The 16,530-nt window shown below is 37.7% G+C and overlaps 1 protein-coding gene across 5 annotated transcripts in view; it reads left to right on the top strand.

The window, feature by feature from the left end:
- GOLGB1 (golgin B1) overlaps positions 1–16,530 on the top strand; it is a 108,295-nt gene that overhangs the window by 68,432 nt on the left and 23,333 nt on the right. For all 5 annotated transcript variants that reach the window (XM_032869559.1, XM_032869561.1, XM_032869556.1 and 2 more), the window contains 2 exons: positions 1,926–7,114; positions 7,955–9,869. In XM_032869559.1, the coding sequence (XP_032725450.1) occupies positions 1,926–7,114; positions 7,955–9,869 (7,104 nt within the window). The remainder of the gene's footprint in view (positions 1–1,925; positions 7,115–7,954; positions 9,870–16,530) is intronic.

Consider the following 16,530-nt stretch of genomic DNA (forward strand, 5'->3'; position numbering starts at 1 on the left):
TTTAAATATTAATCTCACCTAAAAAAATATCTTCACAGAAGCATCAGAAATAATGTTTGACCAAGTATCTAGAATGCCCTAGCCAACTTGACAGTAAAATTAACCACTACACTTATATTCAGTATCTTTTGATGGGGCTACTTGGCAAAAGGAAACTAAATTTTGAAAGTTGTAGCATTATATGGATACTGGCAGAGGAAAATGAATCTTGTTTGGGCAAGCAGGTGCTTAATTTTTTAAGATGCTTAACAGTAGTGTCTAGTGAAAGCGAGATAACTTAGATCTAAAAAAGAGGAACAGATAAGAAAGATGGTAATCTCTTAAGAAAAAGAAAATACCAGAAGGGAGAACAAATAAACAGAGAACAATGAAAAAGAAAGGGGGGGAAGCACACACACAGAAATTGTGTTTGGTGCCTAGGATGATCCTTTGGGGTAAGAGAAAGTGAGTAGAAAATGTTCATAGAATGTGTAAGCTCAGCTGAAAGGGGACTAGTATTAGCCGAAAAAGTAATGGCAGTAGCTGGGAAAAGCTAAGTTCTTTGGTTCTCTGTTCTCTCATTGTGGATAACATTTTTTTTTTTTCACTTGAGCCAAAAAGTTGATTGAATTTTATAGATATCCTAGGGAGCAGCAGAGGGTGTGACCAAGGGAGAAAGTGAGTGAAGTGGCATGACAAAAAGGAAATAAGGATACTTAAGGTGAGAGAGAGAACAAAAAAGGAGTTATATTGAAGTCTTCTGGCAGGAGTGATACCTTGACTGTATCAGGTCTTTAATGTATATAGGGATGGATAAAATAGGAATGTGACATGAAGAAACTATAAAGGAATTTTTTCTATGTGTTTAAATAGTATGTTTAGTCTTCAGAAATTTGAGTATGAATAATGCAGAGAGCAAAGAATTTTAAATGATTAAAAATAATGATCATGAAAAATAATTTTCTTAAATAATTTTAAAATGATGAATGTTTTTTGTTCAGTGGCTGAGAATGTTATCAACATAGTAGCAAATACTCCTTGAATATTTGCTGTGTGCCAGCTTTTGCTAGTAGGTGGCGGAGCTAAGATGTGAATTCAGGCAGTTGGGCTGCAGAACATGTACTCTTGGCCACCACATTATTTGACAGTCCTATGGGTTTTTTTTTTTTTTTTTTACTCATATGATATTGAAATTTTTTCCTGGGGGGGAAAATGGTGCTATTGGCAAAGATGGAGATTTTATTGTGTACACTGAACACAAATTCATTTAGTAAAATTCTAATGAAATTTATCAGGAGATTCACTGATTTTGTTTCCCAGTAAGACAATTATAGAAATAATGTATATGGGTTGAGCAGTCTAACACAGTTATCTTTGTAATAATAATATTTTGTCAGACAAGTCTGTAATTTCATACCCAGCCCTCCACAGAACTCCTTTTTGATTATTTGATAGTGGTAATTTATCTTTACCTACTTGTTTGATAATCTACTTATCTGGTAATGGCTATCTTATTTAATAGTTTCCATTTCAGTAGATAGCTTAGGAAAAAGAATTACAACTTTCTTCTTGGTTTGGGATGGAACAAAACTTAATGCATTTCCTGCCTCCCTTTTATTTTTAAGTGGTTCTTAAGAGAAACACGTAGGAGTTTTAATCCAAAGAAAATAGTTTCCCAAGTAAGGGATATCTGGAAAAGGAGTTCCAGATTACCATAAGGTCTGATGACTGTGGCTTGGCCTCAGTATAAGATTGACAGGGTACTCTCAGAGGTCCAGTTTGGGAAATAAAAACTGATTTTAAAAGGATTTAGCAGTTTTATGGTAGGAAGTTTGGACTAGTAAGTTGTAGATTTGAAAAAATGCATGAAATATGAGTTTTTAGTAGACTTTTTCTTATAAGACATCTATCTGATTGAGGCTTTTCCTTTCTTTTTTAAAAAATAGATCAACATGGTTGATATTACCAGGCTCAATAGGAGCAGCCCTTCTGCCCAGGAGAGTGGACAGGATGTCCTAGACAACACATTTTCTCAGAAACATAAAGAACTGTCAGTTTTATTGTTGGAAATGAAAGAAGCTCAAGAAGAGATTGCCTTTCTTAAGTTGCAGCTCCAGGGAAAAAAAGCTGAGGGGGCCCCTGAGGTCCCTGACCAGAAAGAAATGAAGCAGACAGAGAGTGAAGGAATACCCACAGTTAGCGTGAAAATACTGCCTGAAGATACAGGACAACATTTTCCCTCAGTGCCAGGTGAAGAAAGCAGTCTTCCAACAGTTGAAAAAGAAGAGCAGATGAGTAGTAAATATCAAAATAGAACATCTGAGGAAATATCTTTGAACGACACAGGGATGGAATTAAAATCAACCAGGCAGGATGATGTTGATAAACCCCCTTCTGCTGTACAAGGAATTTGTCAGTGTCACCAGGATGAATTGGAAAGGCTAAAAAGGCAAATTTCAGAGCTTGAGATAAACTTTCATAAAGCAGAAGAAATCTATGAAGAAAATTTAGATGAGAAAGCTAAGGAAATCAGCAACCTAACCCAGCTGGTTGAAGAGTTTAGGAAAAACGCTGAAAACACCAACTGTGCATTCACTGCTTTGTCTGAAGAAAGAGACCAGCTTCTTTCCCAAGTGAAGGAACTTAGTGTGGTAACAGAACTGAGGGCTCAGGTACAACAACTGGAAGTGAACCTTGCAGAAGCAGAAAGGCAAAGAAGACTTGACTATGAAAGTCAGACGAATCATCACAATTTGCTTACTGAACAGATCCACAGTCTAAGCATAGAAGCCAAATCTAAAGATGTGAAAATTGAAGTTTTACAGAATGAACTGGATGACATACAGCTTCAGTTTTCTGAGCAGAGTACACTGGTGAAAAGCCTGCAAAGCCAGCTGCAGAAGAAGGAAAATGAAGTGCTTGAAGGAGTAGAACGTGTGAAGGATATCTCAAATAAGATGGAAGAACTTTCCCAGGCTCTTTCACAGAAGGAACTTGAAATAGCAAAAATGGATCAACTCTTATCAGAGAAAAAAAGAGATGTGGAAACACTGCAACAAACCATCCTGGAGAAGGATCAGCAAGTGACAGAAATTAGCTTTAGTATGACTGAGAAAATGGTCCAGCTTAATGAAGAGAAGTTTTCTCTTGGGATTGAAATTAAGACTCTTAAGGAACAGCTGAACTTATTATCGAGAGCTGAAGAGGCAAAAAAAGAGCAGGTGGAAGAAGATAAAGAAGTTGTTTCTGGCCTTAAACAGAATTATGATGAGCTGAGCCCAGTAGGGCTCCTAAGTAAAGAAGAGCTTCAACATGAATTAGACCTTGTGAAGAAAGAAAGTGAACAGAGAAAGAGAAAGCTCCAGGCAGCTCTTATTAACAGAAAGGAGCTTCTACAGAAAGTCAGTAGATTAGAAGAGGAATTGGCCAAAGTGAAAGATGAATCTATGAACGAGATCCCGCTCAATGAGCGTGAGAAGAGGGAAATGAAGGAAGATAAAGAAAGCAAAAAAGACTCAGAAAAATGTGTGACTGCTAAGTGCCACGAAGTAGAAATTTCTTTAAAGCAGACAATATCTGAGAAAGAGGTGGAATTAGAGCTTATAAGGAAGGATTTAGAAGAAAAGGTAGCAGCTGAAGAACAGTTACAGGCTGTAATCAAACAGATGAATCAAAACTTGCAAGAGAAGACAAACCAAATAGATTCGCTGCAAGCAGAAATCATTGAAAACCAAGCAGTTATCCAAAAATTAACCACAGGTAACAAAGATGTAGGTGATGGAGACTCAGCAGTGCCTGTAAAAGAAACAGTGGCGATCAGTCCACCTGGTGCAGGTAGTGGAGAGCACTGGAAACCAGAACTGGAAGAAAAGATACTGGACTTAGAAAAAGAAAAGGAACAACTTCAAAAGAAGCTACAGGAAGTGTTAACCTCTCGAAAGGCTATTCTACAAAAGGCACAGGAGAAAGAAAGACATCTTAGGGAGGAGCTGAAGCACCAGAAGGATGAGTATAATCGCTTACAAGAACAGTTCGATGAGCAGAGCAAGGAAAATGAGAACATTGGAGACCAGCTGAGACAACTCCAGATTCAAGTAAAGGAGTCTATAGACAGAAAACTCCTGGGCATTGACCAGCAGGATCCAGGCTCTCGCACTCCAAGTTTAAAAGAGCCTTTATTCAAAACCACAGAGCAGCAACCTGCTCAACTTGTTTCAGAGTCTGACTTTCATTCTCATCCAAGAAATGGAGATGCTCTGCAGAGCAGTAATTATGTTGCCCAGATTAAGACCCAGCTGAAAGAAATAGAGGCAGAGAAAGAGGAATTGGAATTGAAGGTTAGTTCTACAACAAATGAGCTTACTAAAAAATCAGAAGAGGTATTTCAGTTACAAGAGCAGATAAATAAACAAGGTTTGGAAATCCAAAGTCTAAGGACAGCGTCCCTTGAAGCTGAAGCCTATGCAGAAAGCCTGAGGCAGAAATTGGAGAGCAATCAGCTAGAAATTGCTGGATTAGAACATCTAAGAGAATTGCAGCCTGAACTAGATGAACTGCAAAAACTTATAGGCAAAAAGGAAGAAGAAGTTAGATATCTTTCTGGACAGCTTAATGAGAAAGAGGAGGTGCTTACAAAAGTACAGACAGAGATAATGGAACAAGAGGATTTAATCAAGGCTCTGCGTACCCAGCTGGAAATGCAAGCCAAAGAACATGATGAGAGGATAAAGCAGTTACAGGTGGAACTTTGTGAAATGAAGCAAAAACCGGAAGAGACTGGAGAAGAAAGTAAAGCAAAGCAACAAATACAGAGGAAACTGCAAGCTGCCCTTATTTCCCGAAAAGAAGCACTAAAAGAAAACAAAGGTCTCCAAGAGGAGTTGTCTTTGGCAAGAGATACCATTGAACATCTCACTAAGTCTCTGGCAGACATGGAAAGCCAAGTTTCTACTCAAAATAAAGAAAAAGATACGTTCTTAGGAAAGTTAGCTGCTCTTCAGGAAGAAAGAGACAAGCTCATTACAGAAATGGACAGATCTTTAATGGAAAATCAAAGTCTCAATGGCTCTTGTGAAAGTCTGAAATTAGCTCTGGAGGATCTTACTGAAGATAAGGAAAAGTTAGTGAAGGAAATCGAATCTTTGAAATGTTCTAAGATTGCAGAAAGCACTGAGTGGCAAGAGAAACACAAAGAGTTACAAAAAGAGTATGAAGTTCTTCTGCAGTCTTACGAGAATGTCAGTAATGAGGCAGAAAGGATTCAGCATGTCGTGGAAACTGTGAGGCAGGAGAAACAAGAACTTTATGGCAAGTTAAGAAGCACAGAAGCAAACAAGAAAGAAGCAGAAAAGCAGTTGCAGGAAACTGAACAGGAAATGGAGGAAATGAAGGAAAAGATGAGGAAGTTTGCCAAATCTAAACAGCAGAAAATCCTAGAACTGGAAGAAGAGAATGACCGGCTTAGAGCAGAGGTACAGTCTGGAGGAGGTGCATCTAATGATGGTATGGAAGCACTTCTTTCTTCCAATTCCAACTTGAAAGAGGAACTAGAAAGGGTCAAAACAGAGTATAAAACCCTTTCTAAAGAGTTTGAGGCTTTAATGACTGAGAAGGACTCTCTAAGTGAAGAGGTTCAAGATTTAAAGCATCAAGTAGAAAGTGTCGTGTCCAAAGAAGGTAGCCTAGAGGCCACGGAGAAACAGGATAACCATAGGAATATCATTGAAGGGGCAACACAGTCTGTCCCAGGTAAGTCTAATGAGCAAGACTCTCAGGACATGAACACTGGGCCCGAAGATTCAGAATCCATTTTGTCAGACAACAGTGCCAAGAAGCCTGATGAAGGTGAGAATGTCAGCTCACATGATGAAATTAATAACTATCTTCAGCAGATTGATCAGCTCAAAGAAAGAATTGCTGAGTTACAGGAAGAGAAGCAGAAAGAAAGGGAATTTAGCCAGACTTTAGAAAATGAGAGAAGTACTTTACTGAGTCAAATATCAGCGAAGGATGGCGAACTAAAAATGCTTCTGGAAGAAGTAACCAAAATAAACCTATCAAATCAGCAAATACAAGAAGAACTTGCCAGAGTTACCAAGCTAAAAGAGACAGCAGAAGAAGAGAAAGATGATTTGGAAGAAAGGCTTATGAATCAATTAGCAGAACTTAATGGAAGCATTGGGAATTACTATCAGGATGTTACAGATGCCCAAATAAAAAATGAGCTACTAGAATCTGAAATGCAGAACCTTAAAAAGTGTGTGAGTGAATTGGAAGAAGAAAAGCAGCAGTTAGTCAAGGAGAAAACTAAGGTGGAATCAGAAATACGAAAGGAATATTTGGAGAAAATACAAGGTGCTCAGAAGGGACCTGGCAATAAAAGCCATGCAAAGGAACTACAGGAACTCTTAAAAGAAAAACAGCAGGAAGTAAAGCAGCTGCAGAAGGACTGTATCAGGTACCAAGAGAAAATTAGTGCTCTGGAGAGAACTGTTAAGGCCTTAGAATTTGTTCAGACCGAGTCTCAAAAAGATTTGGAAATAACCAAAGAAAATCTAGCTCAGGCCACCGAACACCGCAAGAAGGCAGAAGCAGAATTGGCTAGCTTCAAAGTTCTGCTAGATGACACTCAGAGTGAAGCAGCAAGGGTCCTAGCAGACAATCTCAAGTTGAAAAAGGAACTTCAGTCAAGCAAAGAATCAGTTAAAAGCCAAATGAAACAAAAGGATGAAGATCTGGAGCGAAGACTGGAGCAGGTAGAAGAGAAACACCTGAAAGAGAAGAAGAACATGCAAGAGAAACTGGATGCTTTGCGTAGAGAAAAAGTCCACTTGGAAGAGACATTTGGAGAGATTCAGATCACTTTGAACAAGAAAGACAAGGAAGTGAAGCAACTTCAGGAAAACTTGGACAGTACCGTGGCTCAGCTTGCAGCTTTCACAAAGAGCATGTCTTCCCTTCAGGATGATCGAGACAGGGTGATAGATGAAGCCAAGAAATGGGAGAGGAAATTCAGTGATGCTATTCAAACCAAAGAAGAAGAAATTAGACTCAAAGAGGAGAACTGCAGTGTTCTAAAGGATCAACTTAGGCAGATGTCCATCCACATGGAGGAATTGAAGATCAATATTTCCAGGTAAATTTGTAACTTTTTTGCTCTTCTAAATGTAACTGAAGGTAAAGAAGGCCTCTATTTAAACTACTTTTATGCCTTTTAATATTATGGGACTAATTTTGGTTTAAATTTCACTAGAAATTTTCCCTATATTCTGTCTCACTTCTGACTCTCTCTTTTTTTGTCAGTGACTTTTGGCTAATATTAAGGTGGAAGATCTATGTCTGCTTCTCTTCCCATCTTTCTATTGAGAGAGCTCTTTGATTTCTTCCTTTTCATTTTCATTTCCACTACTTTACTTGGATTTTTACTGTGGCACTCCCAAATGATTGTTTTAGCCTTATAAATGATGTCCTCTTTTGTCTTTCCCATATTCAACATCAATTCATACTGCATGAGAGTTATTTTCCTCTAACTTCAATTTTATATCATTTTTCAAATTCAGGAACTGATGGTGACCCCCATACTGGGCACTCCTCCACTTTTATTAGGATTTTTCTGCTTTGAGACAGGTTTCCTCATTGTCATACCAAGATTATTCCTTTAAGGAGCTAGACCTGAGCTTTTCTGGAGCAAAGTAAAGCAAAATAGTAGAAAGTACTGCTTTCTAGCGTGTGCAAAGTCATGTCACTAAAATAAGCAACATGGCTTTGGAGTTTTATGACTTAAATAACCTTAGGTGCAATATATCTTTAATGCAGAACATCCAGTAGAACTAATACCTCTTCATTGAAAGGATGAGCACCTTTAATTACGAATACTGCTTCATCTTTAAATCTGAGTAATGTTGTATATGTCCCTTAGGCATCAAATAGTGTTCCCTTGAAATCTGTGATTAATGACCTTCTCTCTTTTTTTCAGGCTTGAACATGACAAGCAGATTTGGGAGTCCAAGGCCCAGACAGAGGTTCAGCTTCAACAGAAGGTCTGTGATACTCTGCAGGGGGAAAACAAAGAACTTTTGTCCCAGCTAGAAGAAACTCGACAACTATACCACAGTTCTCAGAATGAATTAGTTAAGTTGGAATCAGAACTTAAGATTCTCAGAGACCAGTCAGCTGATTTAAATAACTCTTTAGAAAAATGTAAGGAAAACAAAGAAAACTTGGAAGGAATCATAAAGCAGCAAGAGGCTGATATCCAGAATTGTAAGTTCAGTTATGAACAGCTAGAGACGGATCTTCAGGCCTCCAGAGAACTGACCAGCAAGCTACATGAAGAAATAAACATGAAAGAGCAGAAGATTATAAGCTTGCTTTCTGCTAAGGAACAGGCAGTCCAAGTAGCTGTTGCTGAACTACATCAGCAACATAATAAAGAAATTAAAGAATTGGAAAACCTGTTGTTGCAGGAGGAAGAGGAGAATGTTGTCTTAGAAGAGGAGAACAAAAAGGCTGTTGACAAAACCAACCAGCTTATGGAGGCACTGAAGGCCATCAAAAAGGAAAACTTGCAGCAGAAGGCTCAGTTGAATTCCTTTGTTAAATCCATGTCTTCTCTCCAGGATGACAGAGACCGCATCGTAGGTGACTACCAGCAGCTAGAAGAGCGACATCTCTCTGTCATCTTGGAAAAAGATCAACTCATCCAAGACGCTGCTGCTGAGAATAACAAGCTTAAAGAAGAAATTCGATGCTTGCGGAGTCATATGGATGATCTCAATTCTGAGAATGCCAAACTAGATGCAGAACTAATCCAATACAGAGAAGACCTGAACCAAGTGATATCAAGAAAGGACTGCCAGCAAAAGCAGCTCCTTGACGCTCAACTTCAGCAGAATAAGGAGCTGAAAAGTGAATGTGTCAAATTGGAAGAAAAGCTGAAGGAGTCTGAGGAAGCAAAGGAGGATCTGAGGAGGTCCTCTCTTGCTCTAGAGGAGGAGAAACAAGGTTTGTCTAAAGAGATTGAGAGCTTAAATGTGTCTGTATCCCAACTAAAGAGACAATTGACAGCCTTGCAAGAAGAAGGAACTTTAGGAATATTTCAGGCCCAACTAAAAGTAAAGGAAGAAGAAGTACAGAGGTTAAGTACTATCCTTTTCTCCTCTCAGAAGAGAATTACAGAACTGGAAGAGGAATTGGTTCGTGCTCAGAAGGAGGCTGCCAAGAAGGTGGGTGAAATTGAAGATAAACTGAAGAAAGAATTGAAACATCTTCATCATGATGCAGGGATAATGCGAAATGAAACAGAAACCGCAGAAGAGAGAGTGGCAGAGCTGGCAAGAGATCTGGTGGAGATGGAACAGAAATTACTCTCGGTCACCAAAGAAAATAAAGATCTCACAGCACAAATCCAGTCTTTTGGAAGGTCTATGAATTCCCTACAAAACAGCAGAGATCGTGCCAATGAGGAGCTTGATGAACTGAAAAGGAAATACGATGCCAGTCTGAAGGAGCTGGCAGAGCTGAGAGAAGAACAGGGCCTCCTAAGCAGGGGAAGAGATGCTCCTGTTTCGAAAGTTGCCCTTTCTGTGAACTCCACTGAGGATAACAGCTTGCCTCACCTTGAGAAACTTAACCAACAGCTTCTGTCCAAAGATGAGCAACTGCTTCACTTGTCCTCACAACTAGAAGATTCTTACAACCAAGTGCAGTCCTTTTCCAAGGCTATGGCCAGTCTACAGAATGAGAGAGATCACCTGTTGAATGAACTGGAGAAATTCCGCAAGTCAGAGGAGGGGAAGCAGAGGTCTGCAGCCCAGCCTGCAACCAACCCGGCTGAAGTCCAGAGTTTAAAGAAAGCTATGTCATCACTCCAAAATGACAGAGACCGACTAGTGAGTGTCTGGTTCTCTTTCTGATCTTCATTTGAGAGTTTTTGAGCTTTTCTTTAAAAATTTTTCATTTCTGTAGGAAAAGATGAGCACATTCTTGCATACATGTATTATCTGGGCATTCTAGGACAGTATAATACATCCCACAGGTTTTATTTGGTCTTAGAGAGACACACAAACATTATTTAAATTACTTTAATTCTGCCAGTACCATTTAAAAACAATTACAGATTTTCTTTGCACAAAACTCCCCACGTTATAAAAGGACTAAAAGACATGGAGGTTGTTTTATGTATTTTGTACACACATGTCAGTGTTTCCAGAATGTGTCACGGTTTAATTGAACTAAGGTATAGGGGTCATTCAGGGCCTTCTTACAGTGTGAGTTTAGCCTTAGGTCATCCGGTAGAATTAGAGAGAGGACTCAGCTTATCTCATGTATAACTCAACCTAATTTGTCACAAAAAAGTTAAATATATAAAGAGTTAATTTAAAGAAGTTCAGTACCCAACTTTTTTTCAATCTGAGAGAAAGATAAGGAGGATCTTTCCTGCTAAAATTTTGCTTTTAGAAGGATCCAGTAGTTTAGTTCAGGTCTTTTTTTCTAAGAACCTCCGGGACATCAAGATTCAGAAGCAAAACTGTAATTACTATAAGCTAAGCCAAGTTTGTGAGATTACTATCTTCACTTTCATGACAGTTCTTAACTCTTTTAAGGCCATGTACTTAGGAAAATAGGAAATAAATTGAGCTTCAAAAGGCTGGATTTTCCATTAAAAAGTGACCCATGTCCAGAATATGAAAATTCTAGTTTTTAAGAACAGTCTAAATAAAAAGATCATTGCCCCAACTACAAATTCTTGTTCTAATTTTCTTTTTCATTGTAGGCAATGTGTTCATTCATATTACATTTGATATCCAGTATTTATAGATACCTTTTTCACTTTTGTAATCTGAATAAAACCCCTCTTTTCAGCTGTGGTTTTGACAGCAATATAATGTATACGTATTTATTTATGTCTTAAAAATAGTTTCAGTTCAGCTGATTTTGTCCTGGGAGCTAACGCTCTTTTTTTTTGTTGCTTTCAGAATGCAAATGTAAAAGGTTTTCATCAGAACAGTATATACTTCAAAGATGTAGTATTTTATAGCTATCTAGGGCTCAATTATCTTCAAAGTCAAAATCTTTTTCCTAGAAGCTATTAGGTTAGATTTTGAATTGATAAGGTTTCATTTAGTCAATTGATTTACTCTTCTTATCTGTTCTAAACACGGGGGACAAAACTTATTATCTCTCAACCCATGCTATCTCTCAGCCTTTTCTATTTCTCAGTCCCCATTCCACATTTTTGTCTGCTGGATATTTACAAGCCAAGTCAGCGTATTTTTACTTATGTATTTCTATAACCCATAGTAATGTTCTTCTGTTCTGTAAGGCTCATAGCTGGCTATGATTTTATTTCATTTTCATCAAGGTCTGTCACTTTATTCACAATGGGCCTCAAATATCTCTTTTCCTTTCCATCAAAATTTAGGATGAGTTCTTAACACTGTACGTTTAACTGTTGTGGTACTGCCTCTTCCAATTTGTCATTTTCCAGTATATTTTTATATACCATTGCTGAATAAATCTGAAGCTCTGCTTTCTTATTACTGTACTGCTCAAAAACCTTTAAAAGTTGTATTATCTCTAGAATAGGCTTGGGATTCAAATCTCTTAGTCTGGCATTTGAGACCCTATAATTTGGTTAGGTCCTTCTTCCCAGCCTTCCTTGTTACTGCTCCCCTACTCATACCCTTCATTGCAGCCAAACTGATCTACTTATTATGCAGTAATCCTACCTAGTACTTCCACATTACCATCCTCTGAACCAAAATGTCCTATTTTCCTTTTTTGGGAAGATATTTCCCACTATAAAACATCACCCTGGAGCTCAAACTTTCTGGTTACATTCCCAGACCACTTAATTATCTGTTACCTTCTGTACTTCTCTAGTACTTTGATTTGTCCCATATTGTCTTGATGTGTATATGTCTATATGTCTGTGTGTGTGTCATGTCTTACACTTGTTTGTATTTCCTATGATTTTAACATAGGAGGAATTAATTATGTGGTAGATAATCAACGATTGGTGACCATTCTCTATTTTTTGTTGTTGTTACTGAAAACACTGTGGGGTTGTTTTTTTGTTTGTTTGTTTTCCATTTTGTAAAACTGTCATATGGGGGAGTTCTGGAAACATTGGCTCTTACATCTGCCGTAAATGAAAGCCAAGGCAGGGTTATAAATCACATGAAGGCCTGTCACTCTGACTTGGTGATACTACATATGAGGTCCACTACAGTCTGCTGAAGCCCTTCTGCATACTTTTGGAATGTAATGTTAACTGGCCATCAACTCTTTTCCACTTAACTTGTTCTGAGTCTGTGTCATGGGCGTTGAAGTTTATAGTCTCTCAATTACTGGCTGCATGTATGATAAATACGGGAGCTTTCTTATGTCAACCACTGTCAGTTTGAATATGCAGCTTAGGCCAGCAGTTTATCACTTCTGCCTACACTACACTTCCTTTCCATCAGGACCACCCCAGAAATGATTGAGATCTGAAAAGGATTTAGTTTACTTTGATTCTCTTCTTTGCTTAGTTATTCAGGAGGAAGTTTCTCCAAGTCTGAGGGTCCCAGGTGCAGAGAATTAGCCCTGGGGATTCTACTGCAGTGTCACAAACAACTCTGAAAACATTCTGTAGTTTTCCTATCTGTTTGAACTTCCTTAGGACTTTCCCATAATCAAATAGATACTTAGGCAATTTCTATCTAAAGGGTAGAAAGCAAATCTCCAGAACTGCATTTATCTATACACATTTTGTTCTTTTTTAAAATTTGCTTTCAAATTCCAGTATAATTAATGTACAGTATGACAGTTTCAGGTATACAATATAGTGATTCAGGAATTCTGTACATTACTCAGTGCTCATCAGGTAAGTGTACTCTCAGTCTCCTTCACCTGTTTTTACCCCATTCCCCAGCCACCTCCCCTCTGGTAACCATCACTTTGTACTCTATATTTATAAAGAGTCTGTTTTTTTGCCTCTTTTTTTCTTTGATCATTTGTTTTGTTTCTTAAGTTCCACCTATGAAGAAAATTATATGGTATTTGTCTTTCTATGACTGACTTATTCCACTTAGTATCATACACTCTAGATCCATACAAGTTGTTGCAAATAGTGAGATTTCATTCTTTTTTATGGATGGGTAATATTCCATTATGAATATATGCACCACATCTTTATCCATTCATCTGTCGATGGACATTTGGGTTGCTTCTGTAGTTTAGCTATTGTAAATAATGCTGCTATAAACATAGGAATGCATATATCTTTTCTAACTAGTGTTTTTGTATTTTGGGGTTTAATACCCAGTAGTAGAATTACTGCATCACATGGTAACTCTATTTTTAATTTTTTGAGGACCCTCCATACTGTTTTCCACAGTGGATGCACCAGTTGCATCTAGTTGCATTCTTATGAACAGTGCACAAGTGTTCCTTTTCCTCCATGTCTTTGCCAACACTTGTTGTTTCTCTTGTTTTTTATTTTAGCCATTCTGACAGGTGTGAGGTGATACCTCATTGTGGTTTTGATTTGCATTTTTCCAATGATTAGTAATGTTGGGTATTTTTTCACGTGTCTGTTGGCCATCTGTATGTCTTTTTTGGAAAAAAAAGGTCTGTTCATGTCTTTTTTTTTTTTTTTTTTAAAGATTTTATTTATTTATTTGACAGTGAGAGATCACAAGTAGAGAGGCAGGCAGAGAGAGAGGGGGAAGCAGGCTCCCTGCTGAGTAGAGAGAACCCGATGCGGGGCTCGATCCCAGGACCCTGAGACCATGACCCGAGCCGAAGGCAGAGGCTTTAACCCACTGAGCCACCCAGGTGCCCCGGTCTGTTCATGTCTTCTGCCGATTTTTAAATTGGATTTTTTTTTGGTGTTGAGTTTTATAAGTTTTAGATACTAATCCTTTAGTGGATATATCAATTACAAATATGTTCTCCCATTCAGTAGGTTGTCTTTTTTTGTTGATTGTTTCTTTTGCTATGCAGAAGCTTTTTATTTTGATGTAGTCCCAATGGTTTATTTTTGCTCTTGTCTCCCTTGACTTGGGAGACATATCTAGAAAAATGTTGCCAGGGCCAGTGTCAAAGAAATTACTGCCTGTGTTGTCTTCTAGGATTTTTAAGGTTTCAGGTCTCACAATTAGGTCTTTTTTTTTTTTAAAGATTTAATTATTTATTTGACAGACAGAAATCACAAGGAGGCAGAGAGGCAGGCAGAGAGAGAGAGGAGGAAGCAGGCTCCCCGCTGAGCAGAGAGCCCGATGCGGGGCTCGATCCCAGGACCCTGGGATCATGACCTGAGCTGAAGGCAGAGGCTTTAACCCACTGAGCCACCCAGGAACCCTCACAATTAGGTCTTAAATCCATTTAGGATTTATTTTTGCATATGGTGTAAGGAAAGTCGTCCAGTTTCATTCTTTTGCATGTAGCTGTCCAGTTTCCCATTCCATTCCTATTTGTTGAAGAAACTTTTTTCCCACTGCATGTTCTTGCCTCATTTGTCTTATATTAATTGACCTATAATCGTGGGTTTGTTTCTGGGCTCTCTGTTCTATTCCAGTGAGCTATATGTTTTTATGTCAGTGCCATATTGTTTTGATTATTACAGCTTTGTAGTATAGCTTGAACTCTGGGATAGTGTTACCAACAATTTTGTTCTTTTTCAAGATTGCTTTGGCTGTTTGGGGTCTTTAGTGGTTGCACACAAATTTTAGGATTTTTTTTTATTTAGTTTTGTGAAAAATGTTATTGGCATTTTGATAGGGATTGTATTTAATTATAAAATTGACATTTTAATAATACTTGCTCTCCCAATCCATGAGCATGTAGTACCTTTCCATTTTGTTTTTTTCTGTCACCAGTGTTTTATAGATTTTATAGATTACAGAGTACAGGTTTTTCACCTCTTTGGTTAATTTTATTCTTAGGATTTTACCATTTTTGGTTGTAGTTGTAAATGGGATTGTTTTATTAATATCTCTTTCTGTTGGTTCATTAAGTATATAGACATGCAACAGATTTCTGTCTATTGGTTTTTGTATCCTGTGAACTTAGTGAATTCATTTATCAGTTCTTGGTGGCGTCTTTACGGTTTTCAAAATAGTGAGTTTTCTTTCTTACCAGTTTGGATGCCTTTTCTTTTTCTTATCTGATGCTGTGGCTAGGACTTCCAGTACCATGTGAAATAGAAGTGGTGAGAGAGAAAATCCTTGCATGGTTCCTGACCTCAGGGGAAAAGCTCTCAGTTTTTCTCACTGAGTATGTTGTTAGCTGTGGGTTTTCATATAAGGCCTTTATTATGTTGAGGTATATTCCTTCTAAACCTTCTTTGTTGAGGGCTTTTATCATGAATGGATGCTCTACTTTGTCAAATACTACTTCTTCATTTATTGAAAGGGTCATATGGTTCTTATAATTTCTTTTATTAAAGTGGTGTATCATGTTGATTCATTTGTGAAAATTGAACCACCCTGCATCCCAGGAGTAAATCCTACTGGATCACGGTGAATGATTTTTTAAATGTATTGTTGGATTTAGTTTGGCAATATTTTGTTGAGGATTTTTGCATCTTATGTTCATCAAGACTTGTTGACTGTAGTTCTCTTTTTTTTTAGCGGAGTTTTTATCTGATTATGGAATAGGGTAATGCTAGCTAATGACTTTGGGAACTTTCCTTCCACTTCTACTTTTTGGAATAGTTTGAGATGAACAAGATTAACTTTTCTTCAAATGTCTGGTAGAATTCACTTGTGAAGATGTCTTGTTTTTTGGGAGTTTGTTGATTACCGATTCAATTTCTTTGCTGGTTATCAGTGTGTTCAAATTTTCTATGTCTTCCTGCTTCAGTTTTGGTAGGTTACATGTTTCTACGAATTTATCCATTTCTTCTAGGTTGTCCAATTTGTAGACATATAATTTTTCATAATATTCTCTTAAAATCTTTGTATTTCTGTTCTGTCAGTTATTTCTCCTCTTTCATTTCTGATTTGGAGTACCCACTCTCCCTTTTTCTCTTTTTTGATGAGTCTAGCCAACATTTTATCATTTCTGTTCATCTTTTCCTGGAACTGCCTCCTGCTTTCATTAATCTGTCCTTCTGTATTTTTAGTTTCCATTTTGTTTATTTCTGTTCTAATTTACTATTTCCCTCCTCCTTGTTTTGGGTTTTGTTTATTCTTCTTTTTCTAGCTCCTTTGGCTCCTTTTCTTGCTCCTTGAGGTAGGCCCTATAAAATTCCCTCTTAGAACTGCTTTGTTGTGTTTTCATTTTCACTTGTTTCGATATATTGTTTGATTTTCTCTTTGATTTCTTAGTTGACCAATTCATTAGTAGCATGTTATATAATCTCTGTGTATTTGTGTTTTTTTTTTCCCTTGGGGCTGATTTCTAGTTTTATAGCATTGTCAGAAAAGGTGTATGATATGACTTCTGTCATTTTGAATTCGTTGAGACTGGTTTTGTGGCCTAACATGTGATCCTTTCTGGAGAATGTTCCATGTGCACTTGAAAAGAATGTGTATTCCACTGTTTTAGGATGGAATGTTCTGA

The sequence above is a fragment of the Lontra canadensis genome, unplaced genomic scaffold (genome assembly GCF_010015895.1).
Source record: "Lontra canadensis isolate GAN:19392208 unplaced genomic scaffold, GSC_riverotter_1.0 scaffold38, whole genome shotgun sequence".
In the NCBI taxonomy this organism is placed as follows: Eukaryota; Metazoa; Chordata; class Mammalia; order Carnivora; family Mustelidae; genus Lontra; species Lontra canadensis.